Raw genomic sequence first — 18,629 nt, forward strand, 5'->3', positions numbered from 1 at the left:
GAAGCATACATAAATTGCTACATTTTTTTATTATATTATACAACTTAAAATTATACTATCATGTTATTATTAATCCTAGATACTTGCTATAATTATATCAAATTTAATTATGAATATAAATAAATAAAATAGATAACATTCAATATTATTTTTTTCTTTTTTACATTCAATATTACTGTAAATATAAAAAGTAAAATAATTAATGAAAAAATATGAGTAGAAAATAAAACATATTAATTAAAATTCAATTTATTATCTAATTAATCTTATGTCCATACGATATAACTTTACAAAAATGTTATGAATCACAATCTTTTTTACTCTAAAAAAAAACACTATATGTAGCCTTTGGTATTACAAAAAATAGTTATAAAAATTAATTATTGATATTGATATTAATCATAATTAATTATTAATACTCTAATTTTTTAAAATATATTTTACCTTTTTAAAATATAATGCATGTACCGTGTAGACTTTATTATTATTATTATTATTATTATTATTATTATTATTATTATTATTATTATTATTATTATTATTATTATTATTATTATTATCCACTAATTGATATCAAATTAAATGGGTTACTATTAATGTGTGCATCAATTATCTTCTAATAAAATTATTGCACTTGAATGAGAATTAGAACTATATCAATTGATATAATTAGAATGATTAAAAATATCGATGATTTATAAGTAGTTTAATAACACATTAAATATTAATTTGATATAATTATAATAAAGATATTTTCTTAAATTAATATAATCATGCATTATTCATGAGCTAATTGTAATATAATTAAAATAAATTTATTTGAAAAAAAATTCATGTATAATTTTCAGAAATTATCATAATTTTTTTATTTATATACATATATATTAATTTTATTAAATAATTATATATATATATAATTATATACATATACATAAATAAAAAATATATGAATTATATTTTGTTAAACTCCATGTTACCGGTTATTAAAAATATTTAAATCACATGTATTAATTTTTTTGTTATAATTGTTTCGTTTTATATATATGATTATTTTTTATTCTATAATCGTGCAATAATATTTTCATAATATTATTGCTATATATAAAGCAGCTTTATATTACTATAATTATATCAAATTTAATTATGACTGTAAATAAATAAAATAGGAAACAATAAAAAAAATGAAACGAACTTTAATAAAGAATTTTAAACTCTAATGAAACGAATATTTTCTTGAACTTGCCCTATAAAATTCCGTGAATGTAATTCCTCAATAAAAAATCGAGCTCCTCTCAAGAAAGCTAACTTTAACCACATTCCATTAGGTTGGTCATAATAGGTAAGTAGATCCAACCATCCTTCGATAAAGTAGAGATTATTGCCCCTTCTTTGAACACTTACATCCATGTAGTTGGAACCTGAATCAGTGAAGACAACTCGATGAAGTATTTCATGGATGTGATGCATTGTAAACGATTGTGGTAAAAGACAATAGAACTGGAACATTAGACGATAAGAATAATTTAGATTAACAATAATTAATAAATTATTAAAAGAATAATATAATAGAATGAGTATATAAAAAATATTATAATAAATTATAAACTGTACCTTAAAAGGATCAACTTCAATAAAAAATGAAGAATACATTCTTATTCTATAAAGTAGTAAAAAAAATACTAAATATAAAATTAGGAGCTGACTCTCAAATTTAGATTCATGTACCACAGAAAAACACTATTTATAGACCTTAGTAAAACAAAAATAATATGTAAATTACTTATTATTAAGGCAATTTTTTATTATGTACAGTAATTACGCATTATAATTGATAAGTAGTTTAATAGTGCATTAAATATTAATTTGATATAATTATAATGGAGATATGTTTCTAAATTAGTATAATTATATATTATTCATTAAATATTAATTATAATATAATAATATAATTATAAGTAAAGGTATTTTTTATAAAATAATTTAGAATAGATGAAAAATTTCATTAGTTTTGGAGGAAAAACGGACACACGAGAGATCGACACGTCACCCTTATTAGTCGGGAAAAAATCCAGTTTTAGTATATTAAATAGATAGATAGATATTATTTTATATTTTAAATTGTATTTTATATTAATATTAATTGCTGACCGTACACTCAGCAAGGCTAAATTTCCTTATTTGATATTTCTATCCAATCCAACATGTCGCTAAAACCCATGGCAGGAGTGTGAGACTTCACTTGACAAAAAGAAAACCCCCCACAGAATGAAGTGAAGCGGAAAGAGAGAGCGAAATGGTTGTGGCGTGTTCGTTCATCACACCTTGCAGTCTCTTCCGATTGTACGGTCCAGCAGCATCTACTTCCTCACACCACCACCAACAGCAGCAATTTCTTCAGTTTCAGTTGAAGAATCCCAAGAGAAAGACCCAACTCTTCGTTTCGGGAACCAGCAGCGCAAGTTACGAACTAGGTAACGGATACCCTAAAGAGGAGAATAATGATGATAACGGTTTTTCTTCGGAACAAGAACGCAAAGCACTTCTCAGAGGAGGGGAACAAGTCATCTCTGTTCTCGAAGAAATGGTCACCCTTGTAAGCTCCAACATTACACTTTCACTTCTCAGATTTCAAATTATTGCTAGCTTGATGATAATAATAATAATAATAATTCATGTGTGGATGCTCTCTTAATCTGTGTGCAGAGAATTCATGTGTGCGTGCATCTGTGCAAAAACAGATAGAATGAAAAAAATAATTTAACGTGGTGATCAACCTTTGGCCAAAACGTTGTTGCGAAATACTTAAAATCCGAATGTATACTTAAAGAAAAGTAATTTTATGTAATTGAAAATGCTGAAAACTTAAGAGGAAAAAAAAAAAGATCTCAAAGTGATTTTCTTTTTAAACACTCGCTTCATAATTATGTTGCCTCCTTGGCGTTGATAACTAATCCTGAGTTGTTATTGTTAAGACATTTATATGCAGCGTGCAATTGTTTGCTCATTAGTCATTTATATGTACTTCCTTCAGCCTTTGGATGACACTGTTCCATGTGTATGTTTGGCTTCAGTTGGAAGATATGAATATGGATGAAGAATCTGAAAAAGTGGCAGTGGAGTTGGCTGCACAAGGAGTAATTGGAAAGAGGGTTGATGAGATGGAATCAGATTTTATGATGGCTCTCGATTACATGATCCAGCTCGCGGAGAAGGACGAAGATGATAAGGTATTGTTAATTCGGAACTTGTCTACTTATATTTGGATTTTAGAAAGGTACGTGCTTATAGATTTTATTTTAGTAGCTGCATCTTTTTTGAACACGTACAAGTGCAAATTATTGGTCCTTCTCATAATTGGAAAAGTGAGAGAAAATTTGTTTTCATTCATCATCAATCATCATCCCTCAAATGTGTCAGATGAAGAGTATTCCAATGTTTAAAAGTAGAGCTAAATGAATTGCAGTCATTAAGGTGTACTTAATTTTAAACGTCTAGTCATCAAATATGATTAATGATAAATATTATGTCGTTGATTGATCTATATATAGCTGATCTCCACCAAGTAGAAAAAGGTTTACTTGTTCTTCTTTTCATTCCTCAACCTCTTTTTCCCATTAAACTTTAACTTGAAAGGTTGATTAGTTAGTTAGTAGTATTCGATGCCACTGTAACGTTACTTTATATCCTGTTGAGCTTAGTTACTGCATGAAGTAAAGATTTTGACTTAAATGTGTTTGTATTTTCCATTCAGCGCAAGTCACTGTTGGAAGTTATCAAGGAGACTGTATTATCACATCTGACAAAAAAGTGTCCGCCACATGTAAGGAACCTTATTTTTGCCACTTCTTTATCAATACTCTGGCTGAAGCAATGTTCCAACTTTTATATTGGATATCAATGTGCGTTTTTCTTCTTTATCTTGTAGGTTCAAATTATTGGTCTTCTATGTAGAACTCCCCAAAAAGAAAGTAGACATGAATTATTACGCCGTGTTGCAGCTGGTGGTGGTGTATTCAAAGGAAAAGATGAATTAAAGATTCATATCCCAGCGGCAAATCTAAATGACATAGCTAACCAAGCTGATGACATATTAGAGGTAATCATAGTAACTTCTAACATTCTATGAATTACCAGGAAATTATTGCAGTCTCTTAAAGTAATATCAATGATAGATCAAAATAATAAGTATGGAAAAAGCTGAATCATATTTCCACCCCTACGATACTGATATCGGACAGAATATCAGTAATGGCGGAGCTAAACTGTGTAAGATGGATGGATAAGAGTAGAAAAATACAGATGGCTCAGGCCATTTACAGAAGGCCTGATTATCTTCATCACTAAACCTCACATCTCTTCCTCTCCTTAACACAGTCTCTCTTCTCTACATACCCCTCTAATGTAACTGAATTCCATAACACCCTGTGACATAGGCTATCTGAAGTAGCAATTTAGCCTTGCTGCCTTGGGGCTTAGATATATCATTCAACTTTGAAACAAAAATTGAATTGTTCTTTAAAATATATACCTATATATTTATATAGTTTATATAGGTCAGTCATTTGACAAAATATGGAGTCATCTGCTGTGTCCTCTCTTTCTTTTATAGTTAAGATTGAAATTTACTTTTCCTTTTGACTTGCTCTTCTTTTTTTATTATTTTTTTAAAAGCAAAAGAATATTGTCTTTCAACTTCACGTATAGCTACTAAACATTCCTTGACTCTTGACTTGGAACCTTAATATACTCTAATACTACTTTGTTAATTATAACTTATAAGGTGATTGTCAATATGTTTGCAGACAATGGAAACTCGTCCTGTTGTCCCTGATCGAAAACTTCTTGCAAGGCTTGTTTTAATTAGAGAAGAAGCTCGGGATATGATGGGAGGGGGAATTTTGGATGAAAGAAATAATCGTGGATTATATACTCTTCCTGAGCCGGAGGTGTGCTTGATATGTAGTTTATGTATTTTGATTTTAACATGGTGCTCATTTGAAGGGAAATATTATTTAAAAATACTCCTTTTCTCTTATTTTATCTATACATAATGTAGAGACCTAAAAGTGTACTACATTTTATTTGTCATTGTTTAAAAAAAAAACTTCATATATGCATTTTTAAAACTTCTGTCAGTGCAGGTGAACTTCTTAGCCAAACTGGTGGCTTTAAAACCGGGAGATACTGTGCTTGGCATGATAAGAAATGTAATGCAAGGAAAAGATGAAGGTGCCGACAACGCTGGTAATGATTATGAAGGAAATGCTGAAAGGGTAAGTTGAATTGGCAAATGTATTACCTAACTGGAGTATGTTAAGTGTGAGTAGTAAGAAGTAAAAATTAGAAACGGGGTAGAAAAGCCTAAGATAGAGGAGAATGCACTGTGTTATGCAAATGTTAGGCAATAAATATATTACACGCAGCATATCAATGTGAGCTTTTTCTTCTGTCATTTAGTTGTTAGGGGGGTCTTTAGCAAATTCTTTAGGAAAATAAATCATCTCTTTTCCTGCATGAAAACATTTAAAATTGTATGCACAAATCTCTTCTATGAAACATTATTCTCCCCCATCTTTATTCTGTTAGCATACTCACCCTAAGTTTTATGCATGAATGCAAATTATAGCGACATAACATGTATAACTTTCCATCATAATCAGGTGAGTGCGACAGGAAGGAAGTCACATCCAGTACGTCCTGGCATGTTTCTTGAGACTGTCTCCAAGGTAATGTCAAAGTCATGCTTGTTACATTGCATTCTTTGGTATGAAGCAAACTGGACCAAGATGATATATTTTATACACTCTTTTGGGGGGTTTCTTCACCTTTGCAGTGATATTTTCCCCATAGGCAGTTCTATATAATTGATTTAAACATGCTGATCTGATCACTACTACACTACACATTAGATGTAAATTATCTTTTTCTGCATTATGGTTCTACCAGGTCTTAGCTGGTATATATACTGGAACCGAGTCTGGCATCACTGCACAACATCTTGAATGGGTAAATTCTTTGCTTCTCTATCAACAAATTAGCATCATGTTTATAGTATAAATTAGTTTACACCTAAACTTCTGTTGAATCTTCTTGTTATCCGTGTACGCTTTTTTCATATATCAGGTAGACAATTCCAATTGGAGAGTTTGATAATCACCTTTTATTTATGAAAAGGAGGGACTGTTGATAATGTAGAAAGTAGAAACCCACATATGCTAAGTGAAATGATTGGACTAATCAAGTTTAACATTAAATTTCATGTTTGAGCATGCATTATGCATAAGTTCATTTCCAAATTATTAAATATCTTGAGAATCCTAAAGAATGGTTAAATCTTAGATATCACTCCCAAGGAGTAGGTTGGATAATCTCCAATACCAACTAGAAGCATAGTAACCTTTATGCTTTGCTGAATGACGTGGTTTCTCTTACTCATTTTCCTTGCTTCCAGGTTCATAGAAAGACACTTCAAGTTCTTCAAGAGATAGCATTTAATTAGTAGTACCTTTATTTTTATAAGATCGCCAACTTTGTAGCCTTATGTAAAGACATGGTAGGTTGTCTATATGATAGCTCAGGGACCTTTGTAAAGTGGTAAGTTCATCAATTTTTGTGTGCATTGGAATCTTTGGTTCATCTAATGATCAATATTAGCTTTGCATAATTTATGCTGCCCAGTTTACAATATGAATCTCTTCAGTCAGGTGTCTCGGTGTTCTTCCAGGTTGTATTTGAATTATGTCTCTTGAGATATAAATACAGAAATAAAAAGCCAAAGAAATGAAAACTGATATTTTATTCCTTAAAGACTGGAAGATTGTGTCTATATTTCTGTCTTCACAACTAAATAAGTTTATGTAACTACTATTTCTGTACTTTTGTCTTATAGACAATATGCAAATACAATCTTAAAAGTTGGATATATACTACTAGTTAGTTTATTATGCTTACAAAAGTTAGTATTACATTTTATAAAATATCAAGATGTTATGCATAATATCTTTTAAATCTCGAGAGCAAGGAATTATATATTATTCTTAGCCTTACAAGTTAATGTAACTAACCTTGATTCTTGAATCAATTTATGTAAACGGTAAAGAAGATGAAATGCGTCGTTTATCATGGATATCTACATCAAATGAGTAAATATTGCTGTAGTTCCAAATCTTTCATGAGCTAATACAGCAAAAACTGTCGTTATAGTTAAGATACTACAAAAACATGGTCTTCAATAATTTTGAATGATCGTTCGATTCAATTGATACGCACATATACAATAGCTACTCACGTTATATTGTCACAATTTAAGGGAGGTTCTGATTGAAGTCGTGATTTTGAATAATTGCTATTACTAATACTACCTTTTTAGATGTCCTTACGTAAAACATTCCTCTACGGTGCAAAGAATGTTGTTAAATAAAATAAAATAAAATAAAAATTCCCCATCTACGTTTCTTGAAGAATAGAATTCACAATGCAAAAGCCCAAAGATAAACTCTACATTGTTTTAGTGCAAATTGAGAAGATCTTATATCATTTTTTAACAACACTTTAACATCTCAAAACAAAAATACCATTCTCAAATATTCATTTGTTGCTAAGAAACGTGAAGACAAGCATTAGTAAGAATGACAATCACACAGCCCATACTCGAAAATTACAATCACGTATTGAAAGCTTGCATTACTTTTTACAGAAAACCCATTTAAAAACCATTCTGTTCGCTTTTAACACCAAGGATCAATTGTGCAAGATGAGCCAAATATGGCTCTGCCTGGGAACTACTACTCAACATTGATCCAAGACTCTGTAGCTCAGCATTGAATTCCTTTTCAAATTTGCTGCAATTGTTCATTTTGGTTAGAATACCAAGTTGAGAAGAAATATAAGCGCATAGAAATAATGTTTAGTAAATGTAGTGTTTTTGGACATACAGAATGGACTCGGTGACTGCCGCACTTCTGGTGGTTGTCTTTAGAACCTGACCGGATTTCCGTTGCTTGGCTTTTGTCGAGGATTCAGTTGGTTCTTCTGGATTGTGTAATACGATAGAAGATGATATAAGCCACTGAGTTGCTGCTGCATATTGTAGGCACATGGATTCAAGTTTCTGCACCTTCTGCAATTGGGAACATAAAACCAATAACCAATCTTGAGAGTCACAAACCTATATGACATAATGGGAATGATCCATCTTGAAAGAAAGGAATCAATAAAACATGTTTCTGAATAAATTTATTCTACACATCACAAAGGGTATATAACAACTACTTTGACTTGCATATATTTCTTTCACTTGTTAAGGGAAGATGATATTTATTATTTTCTAAAAAACACTGAAAAACCATTGAGAAATAACAAAGAAAAAAAAAAAAAAAACTTATCTGGAGAAGTGAAATAGAAACTAACCTTGAGCAGCTCAGGTAAAAGAAGCAAACATTCTCTCAAACATTTATCGAGGAAAAAATCATGATGCTGTATAACCTGTTCCAAAGAGAAAACGTCAGAATCTATCAAGCAACCCCACCACAGAAGTAAACAGAATTGGATGCAAAAAAGTGTAGTAAACATGTTTGAAAAATTTATGCGGACAATAACTGACCTCATCTATGCTATTTGCTGATTGAAGTCTGTCATGCATCACATGCCAATTGGGTTCAATAACCTAATAAATATAGTCATACAACAAGGACCCACCAAACTGCTTAGATAAGTAAACAAAATTTAAGGAAAAGAATGAAGCAAATGAAATGTATTATGCAATCCTATAAACTCTGACAGGCCTAGTAATGATTATCCTTTTGAAGTTTGTAATAAGAAAAAATAATATATCTGAACTCAAATATCTGGACCCAATAATTTCAAATTAAATGCAGGAGAAGAAAGAGATAAAAATATAAAAAAGAGGCTAGTTCCTGAGAAATTTAAAGGTCCAAAAAGGTTAGCAGAGAAATCAAAGGAAAGTAAAACCTGCCTCAAATGTCAGATAGTGTAAAAGGCTATTGATGAATTTAAGCATACTACGGCAAAGAAGAGATGATCTGGAGAGAGCAGTTCCACGTGTATTGAGAGCTTTAACACCCTACATGGGACCACGGATAAAGGTCAACGGAGATAAATACAATCCAATGAATGGAGATTAGCACAATCAGATTAAGTGAAACGTATAAAGCCATACTTGATGTACTTGCCATGCTCCACACAGTTGACGCTCAACATGTTTACAATGGAAAAGAAATCGAAAAATTAACTGGTATTTTGTAAGGGCTTTTCGTGATAATACTATAGACAATGGCCATTGCACCTGAAAACAGAAAATAATAGTAATAAATAATAAAAGAACTTCCAAAAATGATGCAATAATTAGCACAAGGTAAACTCTTCCAAATACTTAAAAGGGTATAAAAAGACCTTATAACTAAGTGAAAATGTTTCAAGGCTAGTGATGCTAACTGGCTCCTCCAGGTCATTGTCACCCGAACTTCGCTGGCTAAGTTCAAGATCTTTGAATGTGCTCGACCTTTTCAGCAAAGATGACCTTTCCTGAAAAAGAAATCTTTTTATCATTCATAAACATTGAAAATTAGATCCAAAGAATTTTCATAAAAACTGAGTCAGTTACTTGCCACAACACAGGTTACGCCTTCATGAAGAGGATCTGCTGCAGCTGCTGTAGTACGCAAAGCAAGGTCTAGAAGAGACTAAACCATGCCAAAGAAGAGAGATAGAGAACAAAACAAACAAGAGAAAAGAACATAATAAGAACCAAGGTCTCTTTTAAAAATTAAAATAGGCAAACTCTGATCTGATACAAATTTACTAGGACAAAAAAAGTTAAGTGTGAAAAAAATCCATTACTATACCTGCAACTTCTCAACCGAGACTTCATCAGGCTTTTTGGCTAGCTCGTCTCGAGCAATATCCATAAAATGTACCAAGAAATCACCCTGTGTGATCATAACACTATGATGTCAGCCAGAATCGACAGTGAGAGTTTACTTCCAATAGAAAGAAAATCACTCTTTCATAAGCACATGCATAAGCACAACTACATGACCCATGTATGTCAAACCAGCTTAACATTTTCTTAAATGTAGACACTTGGGGCAGAATACAAAGCAGCAAATAAACTAAATTATGCAAATTATATAATAGCAATAGGTTCAGAAAACTATGGCAATGTAAGTACTGTATGTAGACTAATTTTGAAAGAACAATCTGCACAAGCGATGTACAGCTTAAAATTAGCTTCCTGCACCTGTGCACACACACATTTTTATATCCTTAATGAGATGAACAGATGATGAGCTTATTTGATAGCAGAAGGATAATGACTTGCAAATCATTTCTGATTCTTCCAAATCAACCCCACATAACTCGATGATTATGAACAAAATCAGGTCCTTTTCTGGATAAAAACTAAAACTCTTCTACTTCCAAGCATTGGATATCAAGAGCTTTGCTTTAATTTAATATAGCATACAGCAAACCAGAATATCAACTATTCTTGCAAGAGTACAATAACCACAAAGATGGTAGGACACAGATGGCAATTTTTTGCCTACTATATATAAGATAGAAGACTGAGTAGTGAAAGAAATATCTAAGCTTCCCTTGAAGGATAGAAGTTGTAGTGGAAGAGGCAAAATATACCAGGAGAACTTTTTTTTTTTTTTTTTTTGTAACACACAAGTTAAAAGACTAACTTTTAAATCTTTTGACAATTTTGGAGGGAACCAAACTGAGTGTGTCACAAGGACCCACATCAGCTTCTTAGTAAATTCAAGAAAGGCTGAAATTCTTTAGCAATCTTCAGTTTTTGTTAGTAATGTAGTGTTTTTGCACAAGTTCCTTGTTTCTAGAAAATAAAAATTCTTTGAATCACTATGCCAACAGCAACACAAAAGCACAAATCAATTGAACTACTTAGTCTCATCAAAATTAAGTATCATGATACAGAGGACACACAAATTAATTGCAATCAAATAAGATTTTTAGCTTGTCCAATCTGTTCAATAAACACAAATACAAGGAACAGAAAATTATATTAGCAATCGCTACATTATTAGTTTGTTCCATCCAAAACGATCCTGGCATCTCTAGACTCAACATTGGAAGGAAGAAGAGAGATGATACTCAAGTCATCTTTAAATTTGAGCATTTAACAATTTAAGCTTTTCCAGCAAGACATGTGTCTCGAAATTTAAATAATATAAGATGATCAAGATCATACCTGATCAAGAAGAAGGTAGTGCTTTATAGATCGCAGCTTTCCCATTAGATCATACTAGATAAAGAAAATAGTTCAGCATTAGAACTTAAGATTTTTTTTAACAGTAATTATTGCAGAAACACAAGAATGTAAGCTGAGAATTCTATCACCTTATGTGAATGCAATCTTACCTTTTCCTTAATGAGATTCAACAGTTCACGACTAGCAAAGTTATAGGCAGCCTTAATACATTCAAGATAATGATGATTTGAACCAGAGCTCATTAGTTTTGAATTTTCTGATTGAGGGACCTAAAGAAAAAGTAACTACTAGTTACAAAGTAACCACTCGTGAAACAATAACATATGCACGCAGCAAGAAGCATAAAAAGTTGCAAATTATTAATCTATTCAACATTCAAAGCATAATAGCCACAATACCTGAACGTTGTGCCCACATTCTCTCATGACATTTAGATATTTTCCAGTGGTCAAAATTGTCTGAGCAATATTTGCTAGAAAACTAGGAATTCCATCTTTGAGGCTGTAACGCTGTCCCCAATACTTGGCATCATAATCTTGAGTGAGGCTCTCCTATAGAGATTTTGAAACTACAACCATGTTAAAAACAAATTTTTAATATTCATTTTGGGCCATGTTAAGCACAGAAATATTTCATTGACCTTCTGAAAAGATTTGTTCTCTGCAATGAAAAATTCTTCGTATGGATCGTCAATAACTCCTTCATAGACCCATCTAAAATGGTTAAAATCCCAAAAAGACAAGTGAACACAAATCAGAGTCAACTAAAGCTTTATAATAAGAGCACACAAGACAATAGCAATGTTTTGCAAACAAGTGCTAATTGGCAAATACTGTTAACTTTATGCATTACAATAGTGTATTATAATGCATCGATATTATTCTTCAAATATGTGTTTGCTAAATGATATCCTTTTATTAAATCAAGTGGACTAATCTTCCTTTTTCGGTTTTTTTTTTTCTTTTTACTCACATATGGGATGTTAAGACTGGGTAAGAAGATAGGGAAGGATTGGATTGTAAAAAGGACTAAGCTTCTAAGTGTAAGCATAAAGACTAAGCTCAGCTAGATGAAATGGACGGAGGACAAATGTGGTGAAATGAAAATCAAACTTTCCTTTTGTTTTGACACATCAAAGAAATCAGAGAAACATTTTCTGAACCCCTCAGTTTCTTCCATTCCTTTGTTTTCCAATTTTTCCTTTAATTTCTTCCATTACTTTCTCCTTATAACATCCATACATACTATTAAACTCAAAGGAGATGGAACCTGAGACCAAGTGCTTATGGAAGGAGGGAGAAAAGAACCAACCTTTCCAATATGCTCATGTAAGCATTGCTCGCACATTGTGTCATTTTCTCAAGCAATAACCTGACAGCATTGTCTCCAGCCATAGCCTTTGCCTACACAAAGCAGAAGCCATAGTGGGAAGAATTCAATGCTTAAGAAACTGGTTGATGAAATTAAAGACATACACGGGAGTGTCAGTTAGAATCACTGAGAAATGTGGAAACCTTAATATAAAGTTTACCTGGCTCTGCAATAAGTTAAGAACAGCAGATCCAGAAAAATTGTTGGATGCAGCCTTCTGAATAACAATGGATAATGCTTGCATTGACCCCATCATGGGCTGAAACACAACCAAAAAGTGACAACATTAAGTAACTGACAAATTTTTATGTTAACTGAAAACCAATCCATACCTGACAATAGAACCACAATCCTTGAAGGGAAAGTCTACCAAGCCGAAATTGGTGTTCGAGCTGTGCTACCATGGCTTGGTAATCCTGAAAACATATCCTATAATGGTAAAGGTAGGTTCTTATTCACATTGTATATTTTAATAAAAAATAATATAATCTATATAGAACTCCAATAGAGCAAAAGAGAGTCTGACAATCACATGTCTAGACTGAAGTTTCCAACTCAAAGGAACAAGAATGTATCGAACAGGATGGCATTCAACAGTAGTAACTAGTAACTGCCCACTATGCCCATTATATCAAAGAGTATACATTATTTGTAGGCGTAAAAGACGTCTGGTAAAACTATGGCACATGAAAGTTTACGTATCTCTCTGTTAGAACTCATTTAGGCATGTTCAGAAAAACCTACAAGAAGAAGAGCCCTCAGAGCAGCAGAGAAAGCATGATTAACAAGGCCATTCTGGAACTGAGACCTTGACTCAACAAACTGGTTGATCAACAAAAAGCTCCTACAAAGAGGGAATATCCGTTTTGCCAATTCCTGCAAAAGCAAAAAATAAGACAGTAACATTGTAGCACTATATGCTTTATAGATACACCTTTCGTTTTCTGTTGCTTTTGTTATCCTTCTCCTCATCTTAATGAAATTCTTCTTTATCAAGAAAAATAAAAAATGTAACAATCTGCTATTATTATATTGCCCATAATCTTAAAGTTACACTTGTATAGAATAGGCCAATCTTTCATTTCCCCATTAGCTTCCCACTCTCTATCTTTGTCAAAAATGCAACCACCTTATTGTGGCAGAAATTGCAGTTATGGACAGCGATTTTAAAGTTAAAATATAGACCAAAACTATAAACGATAAAACAATTACCTCTATTTGGACCACTACCAAATAGGAGGGGTACATTACACATTTAAATAAATAGAAGTGCCCATCGAGTAACCTAAACAAAGTTAGTTGCTTCACATAACATTACAAAAAATTCACAAAATTGAAATAAGATATTTAGAAAACACAAGATTCTGGATGTGAATAATAACATTTTCACTTTGATGCATGACACTAGGTTGGGATACAATACATATTGAGCACCCAATAAAGTATATAAGAATTCTTTCTAACCTAAACACACTACCCAATTATAACTAACACCGAGGAATAAAATGTGGATATTTAACACCTCTGTTAAATTGGAAACTAAATTGCAGCAACTTGCGGCTGAAGTCAATAAATCTCACCTGCAGTGCCAAATCCATAGATGGGTCAACATGGAAAGTAACATCATCCGTCTTTCCACGAACTGTTTTGATTAAGATGTAACGTCCTTCGACCCCAACCATAGCCGAAAGCACATCATCAATAACAATAAGCTCCTGCATTGTAGGAGAACAAACTAATATATAAACTCATGTAATGAAACGAGATAGCATCATAAACAATCATGTATACATACAACCATAATAAATTCTAAACCTATCCAAGATGGCATCGTATAAAGGACACCAATATCACAAAATCATAACAACAATAAAAAGAGCAATCAGGTGCACAAGTATCTCTAGTATCTCATGCTAGCGCAGGGTGCGAGAAGGCTGCACCCGAAGAGTGTAATTACGCAGCCTCACCGGACAATTACATCAGTACAATATATATATATATATATATATATATATATATATAAACAAGAGAAGTTCGTCTCAACACAAAGTTTGATGAAAAAAGCGCACAGGTTAGGCATTGCTTAGTCAAGAAGTTTCACCACAAGTCCACAACATTATTAAGCATTTTCAAATGAACCATATCTGCAACACAGAACTATGAGAATTAAGTATTTTCCGAATGAATGAGTATGGAATCGAGCAATGCTGCTTTACATAGAAGCAGATATTCTATAAATTTACTCATCAATCAAAGAATCAAAATGAAATGAACAAGTGCGAGCGAGAGAGAAAGGAGAAATACTTGAACTGAAGCAGCGTAGTAACCAATTGGTTTCTCAAAGTCTACGGAGGAGTGATTCATAATTGGAAGCGAATGCAGCAATGAGCAGATCGGAGGCTGAAGGTGCTACGAGTATGGGAGATTAGGGTTCGAAAGAAGAAAATGGGAATTGGAGGGAACAGAGTAGTGAGTAGTGAGTGAGATCAAGATGATGAACACACAAAATCACTCACTCATATGCTGCTCAATTTTGAGTTTACAAGTTAGAACAATTCAATGCTCATGTACCGATGTACGGTATTTGCATATTAATTCTACCCCGCTTTTTATAATATTTGCGAATTTCACCCAATAGTTTTTCTCAAATTTGAAAAAAAACCCTTACCCGTTGGTTCTCGACTTCTCGTTATGGTAATGGGTATTCGGTATTCCGAGGTGGGTAATTGGGTATCCTGGCCATACAAATTTATTATTTTTATTATTATTTTTATTATTAATTATTAATTTAATTTTTTTAATTTAATAATCTAATAATATAGTTTAGTTTATATTTTAAAATATTAATAATAATAAATAAATAAATTTTGATTATTTTTCGTTTAAAAATATCTTTGTTTTTTGTTCCGTTTTGAATGCGCCGAGGTCTGTAGCTTCCAGTCGAGCACCTGGATCCTTGATCAAGCTATACGTCGTCCAAGCACAAATATGTGGTTTTAACCTCGGCCTTCTAAAACACGGCGACGGGAGCACCTGCACAAAGCACTCTGACGCTCAAGTAAGTATGTGAGTTACAAAGGATGATAATAATAATATTAGAGTGGGTAATGTGACCTGAGACTTCAGAGTTAGGGGGATTAGTTTTATAGACGTTGTGCATTAGTGGTGGACCTTGTGGGTTCCGATTCTCTGGTGAGTATAGTTATCAGTATCTTTGACTTGTATAGAGTCGTGTTTGAGTAGTGTAGTCTGTTTGAGGATAATGGTTTCAGAAGATAACGTTGGCCTTGTGATTAGTGACATGTGCTGTTTTGTTTGTTTCCGTTATTTGAGGTTGGTTCGTGAATGAGTTTGGTTGCCGATTATTATGGGGTACATGTCATAGCCCCCAAGGTCGTCTAGTATTTTGTATAGAACGGTAGGCGAGCTTTAATGATGTTTTTGACTTTTATACGTGGCTAAATGTTGTTTTGTTGAAAAAATTTTGAAAAAGCGTTGAATGGTTTTACCTTCGTGTCTTCGCAAGTCGTGTCGCCTTTATTGTGTTTTACTGCCTCTTGGGTTTTCCACGTTTCTTAGTGGGCGTGAATTAACTTACCCACTACGATAGTGGGCTTGCAATAATAGTTATCTTCTCTGTTTTGGAAATTACGCTTCATTGCTTCCTCTTCTCACCGTTTTATTCTCGCTATGTCTTAGAAAGGTTAGTGTTTCTTCTGTTTTCTTTTACTGTTGCTGTTCGTTTCCTTTTCATGGTGGGTGAAAAGTTAAAAGAGAAATTGAAAGCTGTTGAGGTTAGGGAAGATGATCCGTATCACTGGGTCCATGATGACGTTAGAACTCGTTCTTCTTCTTTTACCAATGTTGAGTCCCTTTCTGAGTTGAGGGGTTTGGATTTTGTTAGGGGTGGTTCTGGTGTTGTCGTTGAGTTTCAACCCTGTTCCAGTAGTGATAGGGTTTGTGAGAGAAGGGGTGATTGGGAGTATTTTTACATGTATACTCCGTGTATGATTGAGCTTGGTGTGAAGTTCCCCCTTTCTTCTTTTGAGTGTGAGGTCCTGACTCAACTCAACTGTGCGTCGTCGCAGTTGCACCCAAATTCCTAGGCGTTCCTTCGTGCCTTCCAATGTTTGATGGATTTCCTTTCATTTTCTTGTTCATTGTCGTTGTTCTTCTCGCCTTTTCAGGCGAAGGGTGTTCGTAAGGGTTTGTGGGTATGTCTTAGTAGTTTCTCGGGTCAGTCTCTCTTTCTTCTCTACAAGTCTTCTTTTAAGAATTTTAAGTCTCTCTTTGTTAAGGTCCGTTCAACCGAGTCTGAGTATCCCTTTTATTTGGATGATGAGCTTAGTGAGAAATTTTTCCTATACTGATGTTCTGAGCCGAGCCAAATCCTTGAGGCCTCCGAACAAAGTGAGAAGGAGGAGTTTGTGATGGACTTTCTTGTTGAGAGTGTTGCTGCTGGGGAGTGTATGTCCATTCTTGATATTTTGCTTTTGTATGATTTGGGTAATAGTAAGGGTTTGAAGGCGTACATAGGTAATGTTTTTGGTTGTATGTTGCTTGTTTTGGTTTTTTGTTGGGTTTTCTGATTTTTATGGTTTCTTGTAGGTGGCCGAGTTCCTTTGTTGGATCCCAACAAGTTGCAGTCTTTTTTAAACAAGAAGAAAGAAAAAGGGGTTGGTGGCTCTGATGATTGAAAGGATGCTGGTGAGCAAGCTTTCTCTTCTGTTGCCCATCCCATGTCTTTGTTCAAGAGAAAAAGGGACAATGTATCCTTGGAGGTTATCTCCGAGGGTGGTCAGGAGGCTGTGGGTGGTGGGGAGCTTGCTTTTGATCGGCAAAAGAAGCTTCATGGCTTTATTGCTGGATCTAGTTCTCATTCCCTCTGGAGCGAGCAGTTCAACTTTGCTGAGCTATCTGATAGGGCGTCGTAGTATCCTGGTGATATGCTTATGACTCGTAGAATTGGTATGGAGGCGCTTGACAAGTTCGTTCAGGTAATTTTTTGCTTTTGCTTTAGTTCGCTTTGCTTTTCTCAACGTTATTTTTTACCTTGGGATAGTGTTTGTAGGTTGTTGCTTCTCGTTTACTCTGCATTGATCGTACTGCCGAGCTCATTGGTGCTGAGCAGCAGGAGGTAGTGGACAAAGCTGCTGATTTGGAGAAGTCGTATAAAGCGAGAATTGCTGAATTGGAGAAATCAATGAAGGAGAAAGAGGATGTTGCTATTATGCTATTGCCAGGGCTAAGGAGTCTGAGGAGGATGTGGTCCGCTTGAGGGATCAGATTTGTCTGTTGCAGGTCGAGGTGACGGAGAGTGATGTTGCTAAAGGTGAACTCACGACCCAAGTCCATGAGTTGGAAGAAAATGGAATGGAGATATTTTCTTATGGATTTGAGCGTGCTGTGAGCCAGATTGCTTTGCTGGCGCCGGAGTTTGATAAGGATCGGCTTGACATGACGAAGATAGTGGTTGGTGGAAAATTAGTTGTAGATGGAACTGTAGAGGAGCATGGCGAGAATGTCCCTCCCCTTTAGTTATAATTTGATGTTTTTCTATTTTATGGTTTGTTTTGACTTGGCCGGTTTGATTTTGAACTTGTTGGATATTGCCGACCATTACGTTGTCGGTTAGACTTTTATGTTAATATTGTTTGCTTTTGTGAATTGAGATAGTAGTCGTAGCTTTTGCGTTTTGTTTATGTTGGGGAATTGTATGAGACCAAAGAATGTTTGGTTAAATGTTTGAATTTGTTCTTTAAGATTTGTGCGTCCGGCCTCGTTAAAACCCGCCTTAGGTAAAACCCTCTTTTTGGGGAAAAAAGCTCTAAGGGGGAAAAAGAGTGCCTTCACTCGCTAATTGTACAAGTTAAGATGTATACATCTTTAAAGAGGAAATGTTCAAATTTTCTGGGATCGGATTGCCTTGTAGTGTTTGAAGTTGGTAAGCCCCCATTCCGACTACTTTTGATACTCGGAACGGTCCTTCCCAATTTGCGGCGAG

At 33.7% G+C, this 18,629-nt stretch overlaps 2 protein-coding genes across 3 annotated transcripts; one reads left to right on the forward strand and one right to left on the reverse strand.

Moving 5' to 3' along the window:
* The first annotated feature begins 2,142 nt into the window (after positions 1–2,142).
* On the forward strand, positions 2,143–6,664 carry LOC112710254 (protein PEP-RELATED DEVELOPMENT ARRESTED 1, chloroplastic). Its single transcript, XM_025762414.2, has 9 exons — positions 2,143–2,593; positions 3,072–3,227; positions 3,752–3,820; positions 3,926–4,096; positions 4,803–4,946; positions 5,142–5,273; positions 5,661–5,726; positions 5,947–6,006; positions 6,452–6,664. Exons 1-9 carry the CDS (start codon positions 2,294–2,296, stop codon positions 6,497–6,499), a joined length of 1,146 nt encoding a protein of 381 aa, XP_025618199.1. The 5' UTR covers positions 2,143–2,293; the 3' UTR covers positions 6,500–6,664.
* An 841-nt stretch (positions 6,665–7,505) lies between these two features.
* On the reverse strand, positions 7,506–15,340 carry LOC112710255 (gamma-tubulin complex component 2). 2 transcript variants are annotated; one of them, XM_025762417.3, is made up of 20 exons: positions 14,930–15,234; positions 14,695–14,769; positions 14,206–14,340; positions 13,370–13,501; positions 12,958–13,041; positions 12,786–12,884; positions 12,566–12,657; positions 11,895–11,967; positions 11,653–11,805; positions 11,404–11,523; positions 11,234–11,287; positions 9,864–9,947; positions 9,627–9,701; positions 9,412–9,543; positions 9,179–9,304; positions 8,975–9,082; positions 8,603–8,665; positions 8,410–8,484; positions 7,935–8,119; positions 7,506–7,841 (listed from the first exon to the last, which is right to left on the reverse strand). In XM_025762417.3, exons 3-20 carry the CDS (start codon positions 14,305–14,307, stop codon positions 7,706–7,708), a joined length of 1,893 nt encoding a protein of 630 aa, XP_025618202.1. In that variant the 5' UTR covers positions 14,308–14,340; positions 14,695–14,769; positions 14,930–15,234; the 3' UTR covers positions 7,506–7,705. The 2 variants fall into 2 exon arrangements, with proteins under 2 accessions (XP_025618202.1, XP_025618201.1); XM_025762416.3 differs by lacking the exon at positions 14,695–14,769 and having other exon boundaries at positions 14,930–15,340.
* Between the last annotated feature and the right edge of the window lie 3,289 nt (positions 15,341–18,629).

This window comes from Arachis hypogaea, chromosome 9 (assembly GCF_003086295.3).
Source record: "Arachis hypogaea cultivar Tifrunner chromosome 9, arahy.Tifrunner.gnm2.J5K5, whole genome shotgun sequence".
Lineage (NCBI taxonomy): Eukaryota > Viridiplantae > Streptophyta > Magnoliopsida > Fabales > Fabaceae > Arachis > Arachis hypogaea.

What these genes read in the sequence shown, in the direction of transcription:
- LOC112710254 (XM_025762414.2), top strand. Translation starts at nt 2,294, where the DNA reads ATGGTTGTGGCGTGTTCGTTCATCACACCTTGCAGTCTCTTCCGATTG. An exon ending in AGAAGGACGAAGATGATAAG is followed by an intron (nt 3,228 to 3,751) that starts GTATTGTTAATT and finishes TTTTCCATTCAG; the next exon opens with CGCAAGTCACTGTTGGAAGT. An exon ending in TTCTTGAGACTGTCTCCAAG is followed by an intron (nt 5,727 to 5,946) that starts GTAATGTCAAAG and finishes TGGTTCTACCAG; the next exon opens with GTCTTAGCTGGTATATATAC.
- LOC112710255 (XM_025762416.3), bottom strand. Translation starts at nt 14,989, where the DNA reads ATGAATCACTCCTCCGTAGACTTTGAGAAACCAATTGGTTACTACGCT. An exon ending in GATTGTGGTTCTATTGTCAG is followed by an intron (nt 12,885 to 12,957) that starts GTATGGATTGGT and finishes GTTGTGTTTCAG; the next exon opens with CCCATGATGGGGTCAATGCA. An exon ending in TGAATCTCATTAAGGAAAAG is followed by an intron (nt 11,288 to 11,403) that starts GTAAGATTGCAT and finishes TTCTTTATCTAG; the next exon opens with TATGATCTAATGGGAAAGCT.